At 34.6% G+C, this 21,714-nt stretch overlaps 3 protein-coding genes across 11 annotated transcripts; 1 reads left to right on the top strand and 2 right to left on the bottom strand.

Moving 5' to 3' along the window:
• Positions 1–9,660: 9,660 nt before the first annotated feature.
• Positions 9,661–14,755, bottom strand: Rox8 (TIA1 cytotoxic granule associated RNA binding protein Rox8). 9 transcript variants are annotated; one of them, XM_017610166.1, is made up of 6 exons: positions 13,955–14,049; positions 12,198–13,152; positions 11,233–12,126; positions 11,073–11,175; positions 10,806–11,011; positions 9,661–10,125 (listed from the first exon to the last, which is right to left on the bottom strand). In XM_017610166.1, the coding sequence occupies exons 2-5, from the start codon at positions 12,432–12,434 to the stop codon at positions 10,854–10,856; spliced, it is 1,392 nt and encodes a 463-aa protein (XP_017465655.1). In that variant the 5' UTR covers positions 12,435–13,152; positions 13,955–14,049; the 3' UTR covers positions 9,661–10,125; positions 10,806–10,853. The 9 variants fall into 9 exon arrangements, with proteins under 9 accessions (XP_017465655.1, XP_017465656.1, XP_017465657.1 ...); XM_017610167.1 differs by having other exon boundaries at positions 9,662–11,011; positions 12,198–12,762; positions 12,837–13,152; XM_017610168.1 differs by having other exon boundaries at positions 9,662–11,011; positions 12,198–12,952; positions 13,005–13,152.
• Positions 14,756–18,498: 3,743 nt separating this feature from the next.
• Positions 18,499–19,103, top strand: LOC108358711 (ADP-ribosylation factor-like protein 6-interacting protein 4). The gene has a single exon (XM_017610173.1). It carries the CDS (start codon positions 18,615–18,617, stop codon positions 18,990–18,992), a length of 378 nt encoding a protein of 125 aa, XP_017465662.1. The 5' UTR covers positions 18,499–18,614; the 3' UTR covers positions 18,993–19,103.
• Positions 19,063–21,311, bottom strand: LOC108358705 (uncharacterized). The gene is made up of 4 exons (XM_017610159.1): positions 19,773–21,311; positions 19,599–19,706; positions 19,431–19,538; positions 19,063–19,376 (listed from the first exon to the last, which is right to left on the bottom strand). Exons 1-4 carry the CDS (start codon positions 21,165–21,167, stop codon positions 19,143–19,145), a joined length of 1,845 nt encoding a protein of 614 aa, XP_017465648.1. The 5' UTR covers positions 21,168–21,311; the 3' UTR covers positions 19,063–19,142.
• Between the last annotated feature and the right edge of the window lie 403 nt (positions 21,312–21,714).

Here is a 21,714-nt window from a genome sequence, read left to right as displayed (position 1 = left end):
TATTGAACTCGGATAAAATGAAAAGTTTCCGCAATGAACATGGGGCTATTAATGATAAGTAACAGTAAAATAATATTAAACGTTATTCTTAATAAAATTTGACAAATCACAAAATAACGGCGATTATGTAGCCATCCACACCTGTCGGGTTATCGGTTTAAGTGACAATATTTTTAATTCAGTCTGAAATAATTAAATGCTCTGCGCAATCAATCTATAATCAGTTAGTCTGATAGCCAGAAAGGTGTGAATAGCTACTTTACGTTTACATATTTAGAATGTAGGTAGCCAACACTGCAAGGGGAAAGTCCGATTTCCAACAGACACATTTTCTGATACTGAACAATCTACATATTATTTGCTGTTAGACGTTGGAAAAAACATTCATTTCTGACATTCATTTTCGAAAAATGACAAAAAGTCCTTTTTGGGCGTTCACACGAGAAATTGGAGCTTCCGTTCTAAGTATACATTGAGAGGATGCTCATGAAGTGTTTTCCAACTGAATTTTAGAGAAACGCCAATGCATTTCAAAAAAACTCAAATGTGTTTCAGAAAAACTCAGATGTGTTTCAGAAAACTGCAAATGTATTTCTGATATTCAATATGCCTTTCAGAAAAACACAAACCCATTTCAGAAGAGGTCATTTTTGTTACAGAAAATCACAATGTGTTTCAGGAAAATGCAAATGTATTTCATAAAAGCAGAAATGTATTTACGAAATTGAAATTAATTGAAATGGGTTTGAGGAAACTCCAAATGTATGTATTTCAGAAAAACTAAAATGTATTTCAGAAAAACTGAAATGTATTTCAGAAAAGCAGAATATACACAATCAGACTTGTATGCATACTGGATTGCATGTCAGTTCGGTATGCACCTATCCGACGCGTTGTTCAAACTACATTTCGTCGTAATCGTTGAAGTGAGCGAACATCACGGCATGCCGATCTACTTCTTCCCAGCAAACATTTAGAACCGCAAATTAGTCATAGTGGAATTTTATTGTCCTCACATATGGCTCATTATGGAGTCATATTCAAAGTTTTTTTTTTTGCGAATATACTACCACCATTTGTTCCAATAAACAATCTGCAAAAGTTTCAGATTGGATTAGGTTTATCACTTGCATACGTGACCAAAGGATCTAACTTTTGTTTAAAAGTACTTTTATTATTAATGTCGAAATATCCTCAATTGCGGGACATAAATCTATATGGCCTCTTTTATTTCACTTATAAGGGTTAGCCAAAATTATTATTTATCACATGTAGACGTAGCACATGGATTGCATTTAACAAAAGGAAGAGAGGCCCCTCTTCTCCAGCAACACGGAAAGGAGAATTCTACTTAGCATCGGTTATAATCCCTAAGCGCGGCGCTTATGTTTGGTGGACCCACTCCTCTCCGGCAACACGGAAAGGCTCAAGTGAGTGCCTTTATCTACTAAAAAAAAGCGAAAACGCATGTCAAAATTGGCCTTCAAAAACAGGGCTCCCTAGGGACTTATAAGGGCGGTTTATGCCCCCTCTAAAATGGGGTGTGGCAGGTGTACACCGTGCATACAACGACAGACCGTAAAGGAAAGTTTCCCCAAAGCTTCCGTCATACACATATATATGTATGTGTTCGTATTTTTATTAAATATGAATTTACATCAAAGTACTAATAAAAAATTAAAACTATTAGAATTTGTTATTTTAATGATTTATCCTTATAAATAAATAAGTCGTTTACACGGTTTTGCATGGGCTCCTATGTTAAAGATTTCTTGTTTTTCTTTTTTTTTGCACGAAATAGTCTTTAATAAAGTTATAATGCGAAACCAGTTTTAAAAAATTATATTAAATGACATATTTGTGAATCCAAATGTTTGCTGGGTTTATAATTTTCTATACAAATATGACTTTATGTCTGCATTGCGTACTATAAACCTTTCAGACCTGTCGCAACAAAAAGCACAGAAATTGAAAATTTTCAATTTTCATCATACATTAAAAAAATTGTTTTACGCTCGGATTTTTTTTTCAATTTGAGGATGAAACCAAAGACGATATCTATTTGAAAAATATTAGCACCGAAAGCTAAAGAAATAAATTGACATAATAATTATCAATTTGGCTCGTAGATATCGTCTTTGGTTTCATCTTCAAATTCATCATACATGTATCGTCACCTGGGTAAAAGATTGTCGTATGTTAATTTCGGCAGGTTGTGGGAAATCGCGATTGAAGTTTGGAATGTAATTTCTCAAAAACGCTAAGATAGATTTTCTCCAAAGTCTCTGAAAATGTTACTGGTTCACAAAATTCTTAAATTATTTAATTTTTAATGTTTTTTGTTAATTAGTTTTGAGTTTATGAAGGATTTTCTTTAATAAAATTTTATCGTAAGCGTCATTTGTCCACAATTTGGCAGCCACTTTGTATGAAATACGACAAAATGTGATCAAAATTTCTACCAAATTAACGACACTTTTTACTCAATATCTCGGAAACTAAAGGAGATATCCAAAAATGGAGAACGCCATTTTTAAGATATTGATCAGTTTAATATAGCTGCATCACTAACTAAATTTTTACTAAATTATCGAAAAAATTGTAGTCAACATCTCGGAAACTAAAGGAGATATCTAAAAACTGATAACACCAATCGAAAGACATTATTTCAAAATATATAACTGCAACTAGAGCTAAAAATCGTCCAAATGGCGCTTACGACAATCTTTTACCGAGGCGACGGTATATGCATACCTAAAATTTAGTGTGCACACCCGGCTATCCACCATGCGATGGCATGTCATACTTGACATGTAGTCAAGGCAAGTTTCCTTGTGTATATTCAGCTAAATCCATAAATGCACCATACATACTTAACAAAATGCAATTACTAATGTATGTGTGCAGTATGCAGGGTGATAATACCCAATAAACACCAAAAAAACATTTCTCCAACCTTGGAGAAATTCATAGTTCTCAAATTGATATCCAACATCATTCTCCAACTCATCTTTAGCCGACGCGCAGATACGTAAAAAGTGATAGAGAAATGAATATTTAATTATCAAGTGAAAACGAGAGCTATATAAAGATGAAAATTACCTCAATATTTGTGAGTTTTAGCAAAAAATAATAATCACCAAAAATGTTTTAAGAATACAGTATTTGGTTAAAATATAAAATAATATAATAATAATAATAGATTGGCGCTTACACATATGTTAGTGTTTGGCCGAGCTTCTCCTCCGACTTGTGGCGTGCGCCTTGACGTTGTCACACAAAGCGGAGGGACCTACAGTTTTACGCCGACTCCGAACGGCGATTGTATTTTTATGAGAAGCTGTTTTTCATGGCAGAAATACAATCGGAGGTTTGCCATTGCCTGCCGACGGACGACCGCTGTTAAGAAAAAACCTTTTTTCTATATTTTTTGCGATGTTGCTTTGACCAGGGTTTGAACCCGGGTCCTGCGGAGTGGAAGCGCGCACTGCTTACCACTACACCACAGCGGCCGAATATAAAATAATAAAAACATTATTTATAAGTTTTACCACTAATTTGGTTTCTGAAGTGACAACACTGCATACACCATTCAAAATTTTGCGCTATTTTGTTTACCACATGGGCAGCAAACATAAGCAAAAAAGATTTACATATATATGTATGCATATGCGGATCGCGTACCCTAAAACGATTCTTGTTTATAAAAAATTATATCTTTTAATAAATATAATTTTTAGGGCTGTGCGATTAATTGATTACTCAAAATCTAATTAATTATAAAGTAAATAACTCAATTATTCGATTAATTAGGAAATTATGATTACTCAAAAGTTCAGTTACTCGAGTAAGCAAGATTTTTGATTAACCAAAAAAAAAAAAATATGTGAGTAAGTTGCTTTATGATTAATCAACATTTCGAGTAAAATGAGTAATCAACATTTCAACTCTTTACATATGAATAAAGTAGTTAAAGTTCCTTGATACTTTGAAAACAACGTTTCTCTTTTCAAAAATTAAAACGAAAATTTTTTTTCATATACAGAATGTAAAAAAGAAAATAAGCATTTGCCAAAGCAAACTCTTTTAACGAGCAAAATTATTTTTTTTCGAGTAATCATATTTCAAGTAACTCGATTAATCATCGTTTTGAGTAATCAAAATTTGATTCAATAATAATAATAATTGATTAACCAACTTGCTCGAGTAATCGAATAATCGCACAGCCCTAATAATTTTTTACCAACTTCTCATATACCTAAGAAAAGAATTCAAAAAGCATTATTTGTGCTAAACATTCAATTTTACTTTCATAAAGAAAGTACTGTACATTAGATTGACTTAAAGCTTTTTACCAAAAAAAAAAGGAACGAAGTTTAAAAAAGTATAATACAAGTGAACTGAAAAGCAAAAAATAACATTTTCAAACTTAAGTATCAAATCAAGAATCATTTTCTTTAATTTGTATTATATTTTTTTTTAACCTTGGTTCATTTTTTTGGTAAAAAGCTTAATAGGTGACATACACAGTGCGTCTGACTCGTGAGTCGGTTTGGATGTATTTGTGAAAATAAATATGTGTTAGTTACACCGACATAACTCCTGGAATGACTCTGAACGATTCAACTGTGTGTAGTCAAAGGCGAGTCAACACGTACACAAATGACTCGCGAGTCAGACGCTCCGTGTATGCCGCCTATATTTATTGAATCATAATTGAGGGATTCACAGCGATGTCGTAAGTGTCGTATTGTTGTATCTCGTAAACTTTATAAGCTTAAATAAATGTTTAGAGAACTTGAAACCACAATCAACTATTTTTTAACACTGCGAAAATACATAATATGACTTTGATGGTACTTTGCAAACCCCTTTAACATGTTTTTTAGGCGTTTAAAGTGTAATCAGCCAAATCTGGCAGTATATTGCGTAAGTCGTAAATTAGGCTAAATTGTACGACTCGACAATAGTAGCATTGTCTATTTTCGTACTGAAATAAGTAAACGACCAAAATTGTTGAAAACTATACAGTGCTGCCAAGTTGTTCCGTTTTAATACACTAGTCGAGTGGAAATTTTAGGCAATGACGTGAAATTTTCAATACGATTCGACTCTCGAAAAACGACTTGTAATCCACACGACTCTCGCAATGAGGGTGATTATATTGGAGATTTTCGTCAATCGAAATTAGCGATTGCAAATGTTAGAATCCGGCTGCAGGATTAGTAATTTTTTGGATCTTACTATCAGCTTTGTAAATTTAAAAATATCAATTCATTGGCTGCATTTCTTTATTCATTCTGAACGTTTGGAATAAACTTTTTTGTTTACTTATTCTTTGGAACGTTCCTGATGATATGTCAACGTATATTTCAAACGCATTCTGTTTATTCCGGCTGTGAAATGGGATTATCCGGAATGTATAAAGAAACGCAGCCATTGTAACCGCCCAATTCTGAATTTTCTTGATTAATTATTTGTAAAGAAGTTTTATTAAGATTTTTATCAAGTAAAAGCTCCCATCGAATTTTGCGCCAATATTTATAAAATAAAAAGCTCTACGACTTCCGCATGAGGGGAGCTGATTTCCACAATGAGTAGAACTGATTTCATTGTCACATATGAAAAATATGAATTTACCCCTTAGCCACCTAACGCCGGTCACAGTGACTCTACCGTTTTTTATTTTTTAAATATTCCCGTTATTATGCAAGCTGCGCAGTAGAGCTGTCAAACTATCGATAGTCAAGTCCATCGATGTTTTACGATAGTCTTAAGGGTGACTATCGATACTATCGATAGTATCGACCCATTTCAAATGTTTTTCTAAATCCATTTATTTTTCGTTATCTTGCTTTTATAAATTTGTTTATTTTAGCGGTTCACGGTTGCATTTAAATATCGAGAAATATTGCTAGAAATTCATTCGTGTAAACAGTCAAAAAGCGATTTCAGAAATTCTCGCTACAATTCGCCTTTCAGGGAAAAAAAAAATCTTTCGAAAGACACTTTACATGCAAGGTGCCACTGCTCATGCAACAGCTTTCTGCAATTTCTCAATTTGACAGTCTTTTGAAATATACTGCATTGCTCGGTCTAAGACGGCAATATAACCTCTGCTATTTCCACGCTTAAAATAAAAAATAGCGCTTTTAGAAATAATGCCATGAACCACTTAACAGATCACCCAGCACGGCAACCGCGTATTTGTAATTGCATTTGAGAAAGAAAATAATAGTTGGTAACCACGATTGAGAGAATACAAAGGTTGCGCCGATCTCGGTACCGCTATTTTTCTCTTAACGAATTTGACAGAATCGTTGTTTGCATGACGTCACACTGGTGCAACTTGTTTACGTTTTCCTTTGCATCATTTTTTCTTCTTCTTCCATTCTTGCTCACGTTTTGGCATTTCTCTCTCGCAATTGCACCAGTGTGACGTCACACAAAAGTTATTCTCAAAAATCCTCTCTGATCGGCGCAATCTTGTATTCTATCATTCTTGGTTGGTAACGTCATTTTTTATTAGGTTGTTTCATTCGCACAGATTGTTTCATTCCGTTTCATTCACATGGCGGCGAAAAAATTACGCACTGCACAAAAAAAATAAAAATATTTTTTCTCGCACACCGTCCTGGGTGATCTTTATTCGTTCGTTCATGAAATAATGCTGCCAATTTTTGTTCTCTTTGAGCCATGAAAGAGAATACGCTATCAATGAAACGATAGTGGCGATAGTATTAAAACTATCGATAGTTATTTCAAGTGATCAGACTATCGATACTATCGATAGTATCGGCGATAGTTTGACAGCTCTACTGCGCAGTTGTCCGTCTATGTACTTTTTCTTTTCTCTCGTCAGTTCGTTTTGTGCAATCAGGCAGTGAACACGTGTACCAATTCAAAAACTAGAGGTAAAACATTTTTGCTTGCGGTCATTGTGACCGACGTTAGGTGTTTATGGCGCTATTCGCCGTGTACTGAAAATGGATCAAGTACCCAGTACATCGCTGGCCGACAACGTAGAAAAATTTGAAAAACGTAAAACCTGTTCACTATGTGATCCCAAAAAGAAACGCAAAACATTCCACATGTGTTTTGAATGCAAAAATCCAATTTGTATTGAATGTTCCCAAAAAATGTGTATACCATGCCGCCAAAAATTGTGATTGTTGGCAGGTTGCAATTTTATTTTAATTGCGATTTAATCGCGCCAAAAACAATTTATTATTGAAGTCCATGTTTTTAAGTTATAAAAAAAAGAAAAAAAATTTTAAGTTCGAATATTTTTTCCTAATTAGATCTCATTTTATAAAAGTATCTACGTTTTCTTACAAAATTCGTATAACAATGAATAAAAAATGTTATTGAAGTATGAAACTTCTTTTAAGTTAATTTTTTGTTAATATTAATTAAATAAAAGGTACAAAAGAGTTATGTGCGGTTTTTGCGTGTTTTATTATTATATTTATACTTTAAACACTAAAATTAAGTAAGGGGTCACCTTGACCGACGTTAGGTGGTAGAGTGTCTAAAAAAGACGTTAGGTGGCTAAAATCAAAAAGGCTTTTGACTGCCGTAGCCGAGAGGTAGAGATGTCGGCTATAAATTCTGTCTTTCGCAGGTTCAAATGCGGGCACGTACAGTATTTGAATGATAGAAACAAATCTTTTAATATACAAAATTTATAATTTTCATATGAAATTTCAATTTGTAAACACTTGTCAGTAGCATTTTTAATCTTGATAATTTATCAAGAAAAGAGTTTTTGATTTCTGAGCTAGAATTCCAATTCTTGATAAATAATAAAAAATTTAGAAATTATAAAAAATTTTTATTTATGAAGTGCACAGAATCGGGCTGCAAATCTTTCCTTTCTGTTATGAATTCATTTATAGTAGGGGGGTTTATGTTTATATATGTGTTCGTATAGAATAGTAGCTTCCCAGAAGATAAGTTAGGTAGGCCTTCTTAAGTGAAGCCATTCTAAGAGGCCTACCCAAGAAGGGCTGAATGCTGCNATGCTCGAAAAAGTTGCCCAAAATTGGACTTTCCGAATGGACCACCTAAGACGCAGCCGCGGTCAACATTTAAATGAAATTATCTTCAAAAAGTAAATGTCATGGACCAATCTAACGTTTCAAATAAAGAACCGATGAGATTTTGCAAATTTTATGCGTTTTTTTTTAAAAAAAAAGGTATCAAGCTCTTAAAAAATCACCCGTTAGAAGGGCTTATCCATTTACAATTTATGCGAATGCATAGCTTTATATTATTTAGCACTACAAATGAATTTTAATAAACATTTTTAGTTGTAATAACACAAATTTGATATAAACCTTAAGCAAATACTTCAAAGGTGTATGAATTTTATAAATTAAAGAAGCAACTTTAAAAGATCTCCTCCAAAAGGCCTTCTGAAGCACGTCCTATAAAAGCCCTTCTGGAAGGCCTTCTATGGGTAGCGAAAGAGGAAGGCCTTCAATCTGTGCCACTCCATACAAAAAAGAAAGGAGAAAGGAATGTAGAGTGGAAGGCCTCTTGATTCTCAGGAAGGCCTTTCGGAAGGGCATTTAACTCCTGAAATTATCTACTGGGTTATGTCGAGAAGCTGGCTTTAGTATAATACGGAATTCCCTTTAACCTTTAAACGACAAGGGATTTTTTGATGAGACTTAATAAGAATATTGACTTGCTAGTATCAGAACAATTTCTTGCACGTTTATTTGCCAAAAGTTCTTCAGCGGCTCGGCGCCAGTGAGTCATTTCGAAAATATCGTAGCCAGCTTTGAATGTTGCACTATGATGATTCGAAATCAGCTGGTGCAAAAAAAAATATGTCATTTTGCTTAATCTGTCCCAGCAGTCGCCATGGCCGAATGAGCAAAGCACTAGACTGCCATTTGAGAGATCCGAGCTCGAGTCAGAGTGCTCGAGCAGCGGAAAGTTATTTCTTTTTTAACTATTTTTTTTTTGTTATTTTTTAATTAATTTTTTATTTATTTTTTAATTAATTTTTTATTTATATTTTAATTAATTTTTATTTTTTAATTATTTTTTCCTTTGAATTTAATAATTAATTTTTTTCTTTTATTATTTTTTTAATCATTATTTATTTCTTTTTTTATTAAATTTTTATTTTTAAATTAATTTTTTTCTTTTTTATTACCATTTTTTTATTTAATTTTTTTTTATTTTTGTTATTTTTTTCACTGTTTTATTTTTTTAAGCTAAGATTATTTTAAAAGAAAATTTTTTAAATTAAATTTCTTAGGTTTCTTTCCCAATAAATTGTTGTTAAAAATGTTTGTATATCTACTACTACTAGTGGTAAAATGATGGACTACATATCGGTCATCTACGTTGGAGGAGTGCAGCCATATGCATTAAGAAACGCAACTGACTTAAGAAGAATCGAAAATTTTAAAGATTTGTTTAGAAAATTATAGGAAAGTTTCATAATTTTCGATTCGTACGGAAACAAGAATACGCCCTAATAAATATTTATAAATAATACTAATAGACATCGACTTTAAATTTTGTTCAGACACCATAAACTCGTCGTAGTCAATGTAGGTTCTCTACAACTTTCGAATTTATAAGGTTCGTCATGTCCGGGATGCGTTCGTTATTATGTGGCGAAATAAGGAAAAAGGTTATATTGCATGACTTTTTTTATTTTATTTTTTCATATTTTGCATGTACATATGTATATCGCATTCACTTTTTTTAATGAAATATCTTCATCTTTCATTAATTTTTTTTTTGTTTCGGTTGCATCCATTCAACGTATTCACCTCTTACTTAATAACTACGTTTCGTTAATTTTTTTTGCGGGTAACAAACACGCTTAATAGTGTGTGTAGACATCGTACTTACTGTAAAGCTCGTCACACATTTTTCTTCTAACTTTATTTTTCTTTTAAATTAAATATCCTAACTTGTTACTTTTAATGTAGAATGGATTAGATCATTTACTCTACCCGCCCGGCCAAGTTCCACTTGCAATAGTTTCTTACAATATTTTTTTGTTGTTGGTGTCCTGATTGATGGAGCTCATGCCACATTTTCCCCATTTCAAAAAAGATTCGAAGTGATGTGCTTTGCCCTCTGAAGCTGTGTTATCTATTGAAAAGTAATAAAAAATCATCTCGCTATATTAAGTAAAATTGCTTACAAATGTTATGTTCATAGCAAAGTATGTTTTTGTTGTTGCAATAATTTGTAACTTTTCGTAGTTCTCTTCGATCGTTTGATATAATTAAGTTCTCTTTATTTTAAATATAATCTATTTAACAACGACCTAATTTCTAACTTCTCTTTATAATCTTTGTTTTCCTTTCGAGATTGTAGCCAAAATTACAAGTTTTGAAGTTTCCGTTGTACGTTTTTTCTTTTCGTTTTAAGAAACTGATTTTAACCGCTTGCATAAAAAACAATTGGATGAAATGACCTCCTTCCATGCTTAATATATCGAGTGCGGTATTTCTCAACCTATATATTCTTTACATTCCAATTTTATTCTGTTCTCTTTATCAATCCAATATTAGAGACAAAGAGGGCTATGATTCAGTTTTGAGATTAGAGTCACTTTAATTGTTTTGCGATTGTTGCAGTTGTTGGGGGGTGAACATTATAATATCATTATGCGGAAATAATGCTGTCCATGATAACGCACCAAAAGAGGATATAATTAGATTTTATTTGTCACAACTTGAGCTTTTTTGATATTACATGCCCTCAAAATCTTATTTTGGACATGTATATGCGCGGGGTGGTTTTCTGATGCCTTTCAATATATTCACCTTGCGTATCACCCACTTGCTGCAACAACTATGACGGGCATATCAGCTTCATTGACCCTGGTACTGAGGCATGGCAGCGCTGTACATCATCTGCGGTGCCAGTGATCCATTTGCAGCAGCTGCGGCAGTGGCTGCTGTTACGCCCGGCACTACAGTACCCGGAACTCCCCAGGCGACGTTTGGCTGTACCATGCGGTATCCTGCGGCTAAATTAAAAAAAATATATTAACTGAATCTGTGATACTTGTATTATATATACAGGCATACCTCCGGCTTGTTGAGCACTAGCATAAGTGTAAGGATAGTACCCTTGTTGCATGTACTGAGTTTGCATTTGAGCGGCCGGATAGCCCTGTAACGGTGTAAACAACTAAGCAATTATTCAAATTTTCTCTTATTCATCCTTATGTAAATTTTAAAAGCTTACTGTAGGCGGGTACCAATAACCCATTTGTTGATATGCTGCCGCGTAGGGGTACTGCGCGGCAGCAGCCAGCTGCTGTTGTGTCATCATTTGAGCTGGTATTCCTGCCCCGGCCGCAGCTGCATTGGCCACTACGGCGGCTGCTGCCGCTTGTTGCGGAGTTGTCGGTATACCTGGCGTTATAATGGTGCCGGCGGCAGCGGCCGCAGCTGCTGCTGCAGCTGCTACCCCCGCGGACGCTGCCGCCACGTTGTTCATTGAATTTTCACCACCATTTTCTTTGCCCCAAAAGCATTTCACCTGATTGCCGTGCACTTCCGAATTATGAGTGTGCTCAATGGCGCGTGCTGCTGATTCTTTAGTGACAAACTTAATAAAAGCATAACCTTTGTCTTTGAAAACGCGTACATCTTGTATGGGACCGAACTGAATGAAATGCTTGTGCATTACTTCGTCACTAATAACATTCGGCGGGAAGCCTCCACAATAAACGGTGGTATTTGTTGGACTTGACTGATTGTACACCTCCTCAAAAGTATGTCGAATATGTCCTTTCATGCCCATGCCACCGCCAGATTTGCTGGATTCACGCGGTGGTGGCAGTTTTCTTGTGGACCAATTCGTTCGAATAGAACGTGAACCTATCCACTGGCCATTCATAGCTTGTATCGCATTTTCCGCTTCTGCTTTCTTGACAAATGATACAAAAGCATAGCCTTTCGATTTCATTGTTTGTGGATCTCTTACGATACGGCAATTGGATATTTCACCAAAGGGCGCAAATGCTTCACGTAGCATATCTGTTTCGATTTCTGGGCTGAGATCACCAACGAAAATATGATGATGTGAACTAATATCTGTTTTTGGCTGATTTCCAGGACTAGTGGCCCAATTAACCTTATGCAAAAAAAAAAAAACATTAACATGAAGTACGTTGTTAGCTGATTCTTTTATGTCTTTACACTCACCTTTATTTCTTTATCCAGAAACAACCGCTTATTCATTGCAGTCAATGCAGTAGTTGCCGCCTGATAAGTCGAGTATTCAATGAAAGCATATGGATCATTACCGGGTTCCCGTATGATCTTGCAGTTTTTGACAGGACCCATTTGACTGAATAGTGCTATCAGTAGCTCTTCTGATACTGATGCATCTAAGTTACCAACGTACAACGTTTTCGGTTGTGACTCGTCCATCATGTACATTTTTATGTAGTTTTATTAACACCGAACTATTTTGCTTTACGTTTGCCACCACTGATACAATCAGTTTTTACGATCACAGAGACAAAATTTTCCAGTACTATTTATCAAGTGCCAAGAGCTAATTAAGCTGTGATTATTTTTAATGCTTGACTTGGTACAAAATATAATTTTAGATTTCATTCAAACGTAGTTTTACCATCCCTTTTTTGTGCGCAATCTTACAGTTATATATATTCTAAGTATCTCTCATTGCCTCCATTACAACCATATATTCAGTAATATCAATTTTTACGCCAATTTTAACTTTCGTATTTTTCTTAAACTATTCCTTTTAATTAAGAATAGTTTATTGAACAAAAGGAATCGAATACTTGAATGGCTAAATATTTCTCCAACACTTACGGCCGCCTTCAGGATCTCCACAGCTTTTCCTTCAGTGAATATTATTTATATTTTTTTTATAAAAATCATTTCTATCTACCCTAATGGAGTGTCGTTTGTTTTTCCATGATAAGTTCCTATTTTGGACTAATGTTGTGAATATGTTTCAAAACCAATACATCGCCTTACGGTCTATTCTTGAAACGTTTTGATAGCTGAATAAAGTACTCCTCTAACGTTTTTATATGGCATAGAAGTTGTAGTGCACTATACGAAGAACCGGTTGGATAAATTAACATCAGTAAGTAGAAGCAAGATTAAGACGAGCTTTCGTAATCTGATGAAAATAAAAGGTAAAGATTTAAAATAAATGTATATACTAAAAAAAAATTACATATTTTTGTAATATCTCACTAATACCTAATATAAATAATTGAAAACTATACATTAGTTTTTGAGACTTCATTGATACATCAATGACAATGGGATTTAATTCACCGACTATATAGTAATCAATGCTTTAAAGGTCGGAACTAGAGTCTACTACTTTTTTACTAGAGAAATTATTTCTGCAGTAGCATGCTGCAAACCTTTAAGGATAATAAAAACCTTTGGGCGTTTTTCTTCTTAGTATATATTGAAGCAGTGTAATTCAACAAAGGGTGTAAAGCTCCAGATTATTAGAAAAACTTATCAAATAAAAGGGTTGCCTTATGTCAGTGGATACCCATGATTTGCTTTGTAGTTTGGAAGTATTCGAAATTTCGTTTGTATTCAATTCACTAAAGAATATTTTTCATTACACCTATTTGCTACTTAGGTGGCATCAGACTTATATACGAACTATGGTAACTTCTAACCACGTTATAATAATAATTGTATCATGGAAGTAAACTATTCTTTCGAAACTTTCCACTATGGCTGGCTAGCTTTTCTATCGAAGCAGAATTACTAGTTTGGCGAACGTGCAGATTTCCAACACATATATGTACGTACAATTCACAGCAACGAACACGCCAAGCCGCAGAGCAAAAGCCACAGCTGCGCAAGGAAAATAAGGATCTCCCGTTGCAGTTTAGTTACTATTGCCCAAAACGATTTGCCCAGGATCCATAATCAGTCTTAAGGATTTTACTTACATTATAATTTAAACTCCCGCCTACATGCAAACTTTATCCTAAAAGTTAGTCAACGGCTTCACAATCTAGAGGAAAACTTTTTAATATGGAACGAAACCTACGAGAATGAATAACGATGACAGGAACAGGAATGAGAAGTACGGTCGTATAAAAACGAAACGAAGCAAATCTGCACACCGGGTGCGAATCATGTCATCCTGCTTTCTCTCACAATATTTTTGAACAAAATAAATGTTCGAGCTAGAAGCAAGAGAAAAACACAAAAGTACACACAAAGATAAAATGAAAGTGAGAAGGCTGAAGTGCAAACCGCGCTGTCTATACAGAGATGCATTTAAAATATCGCACATAATTTCTATACGAAGTAGAAATACCTTAGTATTATTAAGTGTGAATTAAAATATAACACATAAGTTATAAAGAATATATTGAGCTTACATTATTCAAAACTTTTAAACAATTTTTACTGCGGCTAAGTACATGTATCTATAAGTCTGGCAAGCTTGTGATGGCCATTTTTATTTTTCGCCTATTTACAACAGCACATCAATCCCCTTCCCCCTTGAAACGATTTAACAAAGAATCCAAACTATTGATGTGACGTGGCTTGCACGCTTTTAAACATTTACATCACAATGCTAATATTTCATCCCTGTAGGCAATATTTTTATTAAGTAATTTACCAATTTGCTGCGTTAATTCAACTTATTTTTAGTAAAACCCCGCTTTATGTCGCGTCGAACAATCTTCGTTTTGCTACTTCTTAACAACTTCTGTGATCCTTGTCTTTCTCATTCAGAGCAGATGCAATTCTACATTGAAGTTCCGATTTTTTAGAGCTGCCGTATTTCCAATGCAAGGTAGATTTTTTTTTGTTGACATAAAACGTAGATGGGTTGTATTTCGCATAACATCAAATCATGGAAAGTTCGCTAAAACTTTATACAAGCGCATTTTCCAAAATTTCCTCAAACGCCAGTTTTTCAGTGTCAGTTTAAAATTAGATCACGTAAAATAAGTTTAAGTTTAACAGCTGGCTGACATTTGATTAGCTAATCTTAGTTTAAACCAGCCAGCTCCAGCGTTTAAAATAACTTTAAACCACCCAGAAAATACAGTCTAATGTTAGAGAAACATTTTGTTTTACATTAGAAGTCTAATATATCTAGTTTCTTAAATTTCACTAGACACTAGACATTGGCTGCATTTCTTTATTCATTCTAAATGTTTGGAATAAACTTTTTTGTTTATTTATTCTTTAGAACGTTCCTGATGATATGTTGACGTATATTTCAAACGCATTCTGTTTATTCCGGCTGTGAAATGGGATTATCCGGAATGTATAAAGAAACGCAGCCATTATAAACCAATTAGAATTAACCGTTATAATACGATAAGATACCTAACCATTTTCTCGGTATCGAAAACTAAGGCTTTCTGCACATTGCCCGTACATTTGTTGTAGTTGAATAAAATACTTTTTAATATTTTAACGTTATGAATATTCAATTAATTCAACCAACTGAAAAATTTTGTTTCTTGACAAAATACGAATTAAAACATTTTCCAATTTGTAATTGTTGTTAATTATTTAAAGTAAAATATAATAGAGTAGAAGCTCCATAGTACCCCCTTCCTAGTGATAACGATATAAACCTTATCATAAATTTGTATTAAATGTAACTCGACGTGGGGTTTTGAGTTTGAAAAGCAGGTTTTAAACGGTGTATTGAAATTATCTTACTTTCTCCATATATTTGAATTTTAAAAATTTTGCTTGTTCTTGAAATAACTTTAAAATTATCTTCATGTGGTTGCTGTATAGGTTTTCATACTGCATCACACCTTATAACTACACATGAACAGGTACTTAAATTTGAAATTAGTCAAGAATGTAAATCTACCGCTACGTAAACATGAGTCAGCTGACACGATCTGTCTTATACCATGTTCTGACCGACATCGAAAACATGTTTTCGTTGCTAAAACTGGTTATCGACCTAAAACTTGTGCTTTCGTCCATGTGGAATCTGTCAAACGAAAACCAGTTTTCGCTTAAAACTACTTGAAAACTCACGTTCCAATTAGTCCAAACGGTGTCTTCACTAGTTTTTTTCGATTATTTATCGAAGTTGAAGTCATATTTTATCATCTTTAATACACCATTTCGGATTTATTGTTAATTGTTTGGCCTGTGGTTGGCCTAAGTAAAATAAGAATGAAAGGATGAGGTTGTAAATGAAAAGGAATTGAAGGAAAAGTGTTTTGGTTCTGTTTTTTTTGTAGCAAAACTGTAATCAAAAGATGTAAGAAATGTCAACGAAAACGCTAACAGCCGGTGTGAACAGCCTTCAGCCCACAATCCCAGAAATCGTTTTCAAAGTGTTTTCGTTGTCGGTCAGAACATGGTATAAACCCCAACTAGCGTATTCGAGATGATAAAATATGACTTCCACTTCGATAAATATATCTGGAATACTAGTGCAGACACCGATTTGAATGAGTTGAACGTGAGTTTTCAAGTAGGTTTCCGCGAAAACTGGTTTTCGTTTAACAGATTTTACATGGACGAAAACGCAAGTTTTCGGTCGTAAACCAGGTATAGCAACGAAAACATGTTTTCGATATTAATCGGAACATGGTATAACAAACTTTTATTTTGATTATCGGCGACTTAAACAAGTATTCATGTGTTGATTTCTTTTGTTTAATTATTCATTACGTTTTTCAAGTTTGTAATTTTTTATAAAAATAGTGCTTTAACCAAAAAAAGTAACAGTGTTTCAAAGTGTTTCAAACTTTATATAAAATTCAGAAAAATTCAACAAATTTTCATCAATATTTTTAACATTTTAATATTAGTGTTTAGAACGTTTTTGAGTGTGCAGTTTTATAGCTAATAAAAGTTTGGTATATTAAAGTGAATTATTCTAAAATTGTATGAGCTATGAAACTGCATCTTGATTTCTTTGAACAAAGCGATGTTTGGGCGTTCGATGGACTGGAGATGTCAGTTTACAGAAAACATCGATGCATCGATGTCTCGATTCATCGACTATTTAGGCTGCGTGTGGTAAATTTTCTAGGCATCGAAGCAAAATATTTTCGATGCATCGAAGCAAAACGTCGATATTTTCAATGATTTTTCGACATCTCTAATCGAACCTTTTACCTGTTTAATAAAGAGCGAAACACACCACGCAAGCGGCTTGCCAAATATACTTCAAACCTACTCTTCCCATTTCGCCATACACCATGCAAACATGACTCGTTCAACCAAAGAATTTAAAATGTATTCCGGTTCACAATGCTAAAAATTGTGTTACTTCCCTTTTCCCCTCTCATGTCCTCACTCGGTGAAAATTCCGTTGCAAACGAGGCGAGTTTATCATTCACAACGCAAGCGGTTTGAACAAATTTGTCATCCGCATAGTAAAACTATGGAAAACAGGAGTGAGAAGTCGGGGAAATGAGTTTCATGATAAGGCTGATGATTTTCTTCGATTTTTCTCTTTTACGTCCTCGCTCTGAGAAAATTCCATTGTATGGAGCTAATTTATCATTTACATCACAAGCAGTTTGATCCATGAACCAAAAAGACAAGATCACGCGTTCAGGAGAGTAGCCCGTTAGAATCGCATTAAGGAAAAAAATTGAACGATTTTGACATTAGCCGTTTGTTTACATTTCTTCGTTGTTTACAATTTGGTGGTGGCTTTTTACTGCAATTTTCTTCATTTTCGCTTGTGACAACGTGTGTACACATAAGATAAAGAATAATTTAACACAACGGCATGATTTTTAGAAGAATTTGCATAATAAAAATGATTTTTCATGCGTTCAACAATTTCGCGGTTTTCTCCGTTCTCTTCGTTGTTTACTTCTTACAACAAAGATGGCGTCGAGATTTCGCCAGCTAGAAAATAACTTTTTTCGTTCTTTCCTTCCCGCGTGATCTTGTGTCATTCGTTCATGAGTTTGATCAAACTTGAACATAGCGGTCGACAAATCAAAAAATTTTAATTTTTGTTAAAATTTCCCTCAAACGGCTTGTCAAACCATCAAACACCTCCATACACAACACAAATAGCTTGGAGCAAGAGGCATGGTGAAACGAATACTGATGAAAATTTGCAACACTGTTGCAACTGCCCAACTGATAAAATGTTGGTAAACACCGAACGTGATAACTGCGATTGTGATTGCAACTAGAACAAGCCCATACACATGCAAAACATATACATACTGATAGATCTCTCTCAACTCTGTCCGCCGGCAAATCTCCGATGACGTCATATTGACGGTACTCTCCCGAATTTCAGGCTGCGTTTCTTTATACATTCCGGATAATCCCATTTCACAGCCGGAATAAACAGAATGCTTTTGAAATATACGTTAACATATCATCAGGAACGTTCTAAAGAATAAGTAAACAAAAAAGTTTATTCCAAACGTTCAGAATTAATAAAGAAATTCAGCCTCACATTAATCAGCGCAATCTTTTATTCTATCTGGCTTGAGCAAAAGGGATATTTCACCAGGTTTGTCAAGCCGCTTGTGTTGTGTATTTTGCTTTACTAAAACTTATACAGAATACAAATTGGATGGCAACTCTTTAATAAATACTGCAGATAAAAAAAATTGCAGCAGACTCCAAAAAATGGGAAAAACTGAGAAACACAAGAAAAGGTCCAAAAAACATAAACATAAAAAAAGTAAGCGGAAGCATAAAAATATAAAAAAGGACACCACAGACGAAGTTGCTAATGATGAAAGTGGTTTTGAAATACCAGTAGAGCTAATGAACACAAAATCACATACGCCCCTCACACCACAGGAACATCAACAACGGCAAAGTCAAATGCGACGTGTTGTGGATCCGGACACGGGACGTATTCGTCTGATCAGAGGTGAAAGCGAAATAATGGAAGAAATCGTTAGCAAGGAACAGCATGCTAAAATTAATAGCTTAGCAACAGAGACCGATGGCCTAATGTTTCAAAAGCATACGATTGGCAAATTGAAGCAAACAAAATGAATAAGTGATGTACATACCTTGTCTCTTCTTTGGAAGTTATGCCAAAGGAATGGTCATAGAAACAAAGTACTGAATATTTAAATAAACCTTACTTCAGGCTCTAATATTGTATGATACTTCACTTTTAACTTATAATAAGAGTAAGCCTACTTAATAAAGCTGATAGAAAAACGATGTGGAGCCGTCATGCCAGGCAAGGTTATCTCCCACTTTTGCGCGGCACATGGGGCATGTTTGCTCGCGTTTAAACCATGTGGTTACACAATTATCACAGAAAATGTGTCCACATTCCAAAACCACCGGTGAGACGTAAGTGTCTTGACAAATGGCGCAAACCTCGTCGGAAGTATCGAAATTATCTTTCGCCGGTCGTCTTGATTTATCCTAATTAAGAGAAAACATTAACTTCATTTCAATATTATTATTAAATTTTATTACCACATCTTTTAGTAGATTAATAAAAGATTTCTTTAGAGATTTTCCCCGGTCTGCCAATTCACATCCTTTGAGTACTATGTAGGTAGAAGAAAACATAACACCTGAAATCTGATTAAGAGGAAACATTCTTTGCTTGAAAAATTAAGTATGTGTATAAAATTTACTCACAGCATGTAGGCCAGAATAAGATTCAAAGAGGAATAATAACCACTGCCGGATGGGAACCAGCGAGCGGTAGAATTGTGAGAAAAATTCCATGAAGACATACAAGCGCGTCTAAATATAGAAATTGGAGTTAGAAATATATAAATCTTAAACTTGGCAAAGCGTCAATAAACATACCCTTTGCTTGTGTCTTATTGAATGTAGAGGTATTAAAGTAACAAGTAATTTTATAGCAATAGTGAACAATTTAAGAACCAGATCATTGACAGCTATATAATAGAGTATCGCTTCTAGAGATATTAATTTCGGTATTATAACTGTTCTTTCAACTGAACTTTGCATCGTAGCCGGAAGTTGGCTTTGAGACACTGTGTTGGTATATTGGGGATTATTAAGCACTATTTGATGAATGATATTACGTTCATCTGATGATGGTCCTATCAGCAGGCCGAAAGGGTCAGGCGGCGCTGAAGCGAGCAACAGTCGCAGCGTAACTACAGCAACAACTAGAAATAAGTCTCGTAAAATAATCGAGTTTTTCTTTTGATCAAGTCTTATAACTTGCGTTTGCAAGGATTTGTTAACACAATACATAACAAACTGCAACATTATTATATCCAAAATGCCCAATAAGTGGTCATAAAAGAACTTTACGAACAGTATGCAAGCAAACGGTATATAGTGAAGGCATTGTCGAAGAGTTGTGATGACTACGTCGGGGTAAAAATTATTATATAATTCATTTGTCGATGTTGCCGACTCTTCTGTGGTTCTTGTTACATTGTCAATTGAGGCATTTACACTGGAAGAGGACCCTGTCATTTGGTCTGCCAAATTATTTCCTTCTTCAATAATTCGATCCCCGTTTGTATTTGTTTGATTCATTAAGTTTGATGTGCTTGGAATACTGCCAATGTCACTCATTGCACCATTATTTCGAAAATGTGATAGATGCAGGTGCTGGCCCGGCGATAAAATTGGTATCCTTTGTAAATCTATTCGGCCAGGAATGGCGTTTTCATTACCTTGTAAATCGTGACCCAAAGTTATCATATTCTGATTATTCATAAGGTGTCCACCAGAAAGGTGTGTAGACCTAACAGAGTGCTCGGCGGTAGCCATTGTTGGTGAAACTTCAATTGTTGATGAGCTATTTAAATTTCCAAGTGAATTAGGAAGCGATCGAACACGATGGAAGCTATCCAACTGTGTCCCTCCACCGGATGCATTCTGACGAGAAAGATCGTTATTTCTTGTTACTGCAATAATGTTGCTTAAACGGCTCCTAGTTACTCCTGCCACTCGGTCTCTTAGAAATCGAGCGTATTGCTCCATGATGTTCCCCGCATTGTTTGTTTCATTAGAGAAGTCCAAAATTGCTCTATTCCCCGCTGTATTTTCTTCAATTGTGATGCTAGTATTTTCCAATGAATGCAAAACTAATGGTGCATATTGAGTCCTTGAGCTATGAACTTCAGGTGAACTTGAGTTGGCCACATAGGCTCCAGTTTCACTTGTTTGCAACCTCGAAAAGGTGGCGCCTGTATCATTACTATCATTGCTGCTATTCATAACGAGACTAACCGCTCCTTGTTTTTATTTTTTGTATTAACATCAGTTTATCTTGTATTTATTTAGGTATCAAGTAATTAATTATTGCACTCAAAATGAGTAGAATTAGGGACGTGCCGATACAAGTAAATACGAGTAACTACTCGATACTTTCTCCTGAAATCAAGTACTTTAAACATCGATACTTTTACAGGGTATATTATGTCTGATTAGCACAAATCGGAGGTAGAAGCTCCGGTTAAGCACAACTACTGCTTTATCGATCACATGTTACATGCATGATGTCGAAATCGTCGATAGTGTAGTGGTAGTGATAACCAGACATTGAACAACCGGCCCTAAGTAGGTATCGGAAAATAACACTTGGTATCGAAACCAAAAGGGAGAATGTCGGAAAATAAGAAAACTTGATAAACGAGAACGCTATATTTGATCTATTGGAACCAACTAGAGTAAAAAAAGGGCAGTTACCTATGGAGCTTAAAACGGAGAACGTGTCAGCTAACACTATCTATCTTATAGGATCTGAGTGTCTAAAAGCGCAGCT

Source organism: Rhagoletis zephyria, unplaced genomic scaffold, assembly GCF_001687245.7.
Source record: "Rhagoletis zephyria isolate East Lansing unplaced genomic scaffold, Rhagoletis_zephyria_1.1 Rzeph_scaffold_00285, whole genome shotgun sequence".
Taxonomy (NCBI): Eukaryota; Metazoa; Arthropoda; class Insecta; order Diptera; family Tephritidae; genus Rhagoletis; species Rhagoletis zephyria.
Note: the sequence above shows the minus strand (reverse complement) of the source record. Positions and strands in the feature narration are given on the sequence as shown.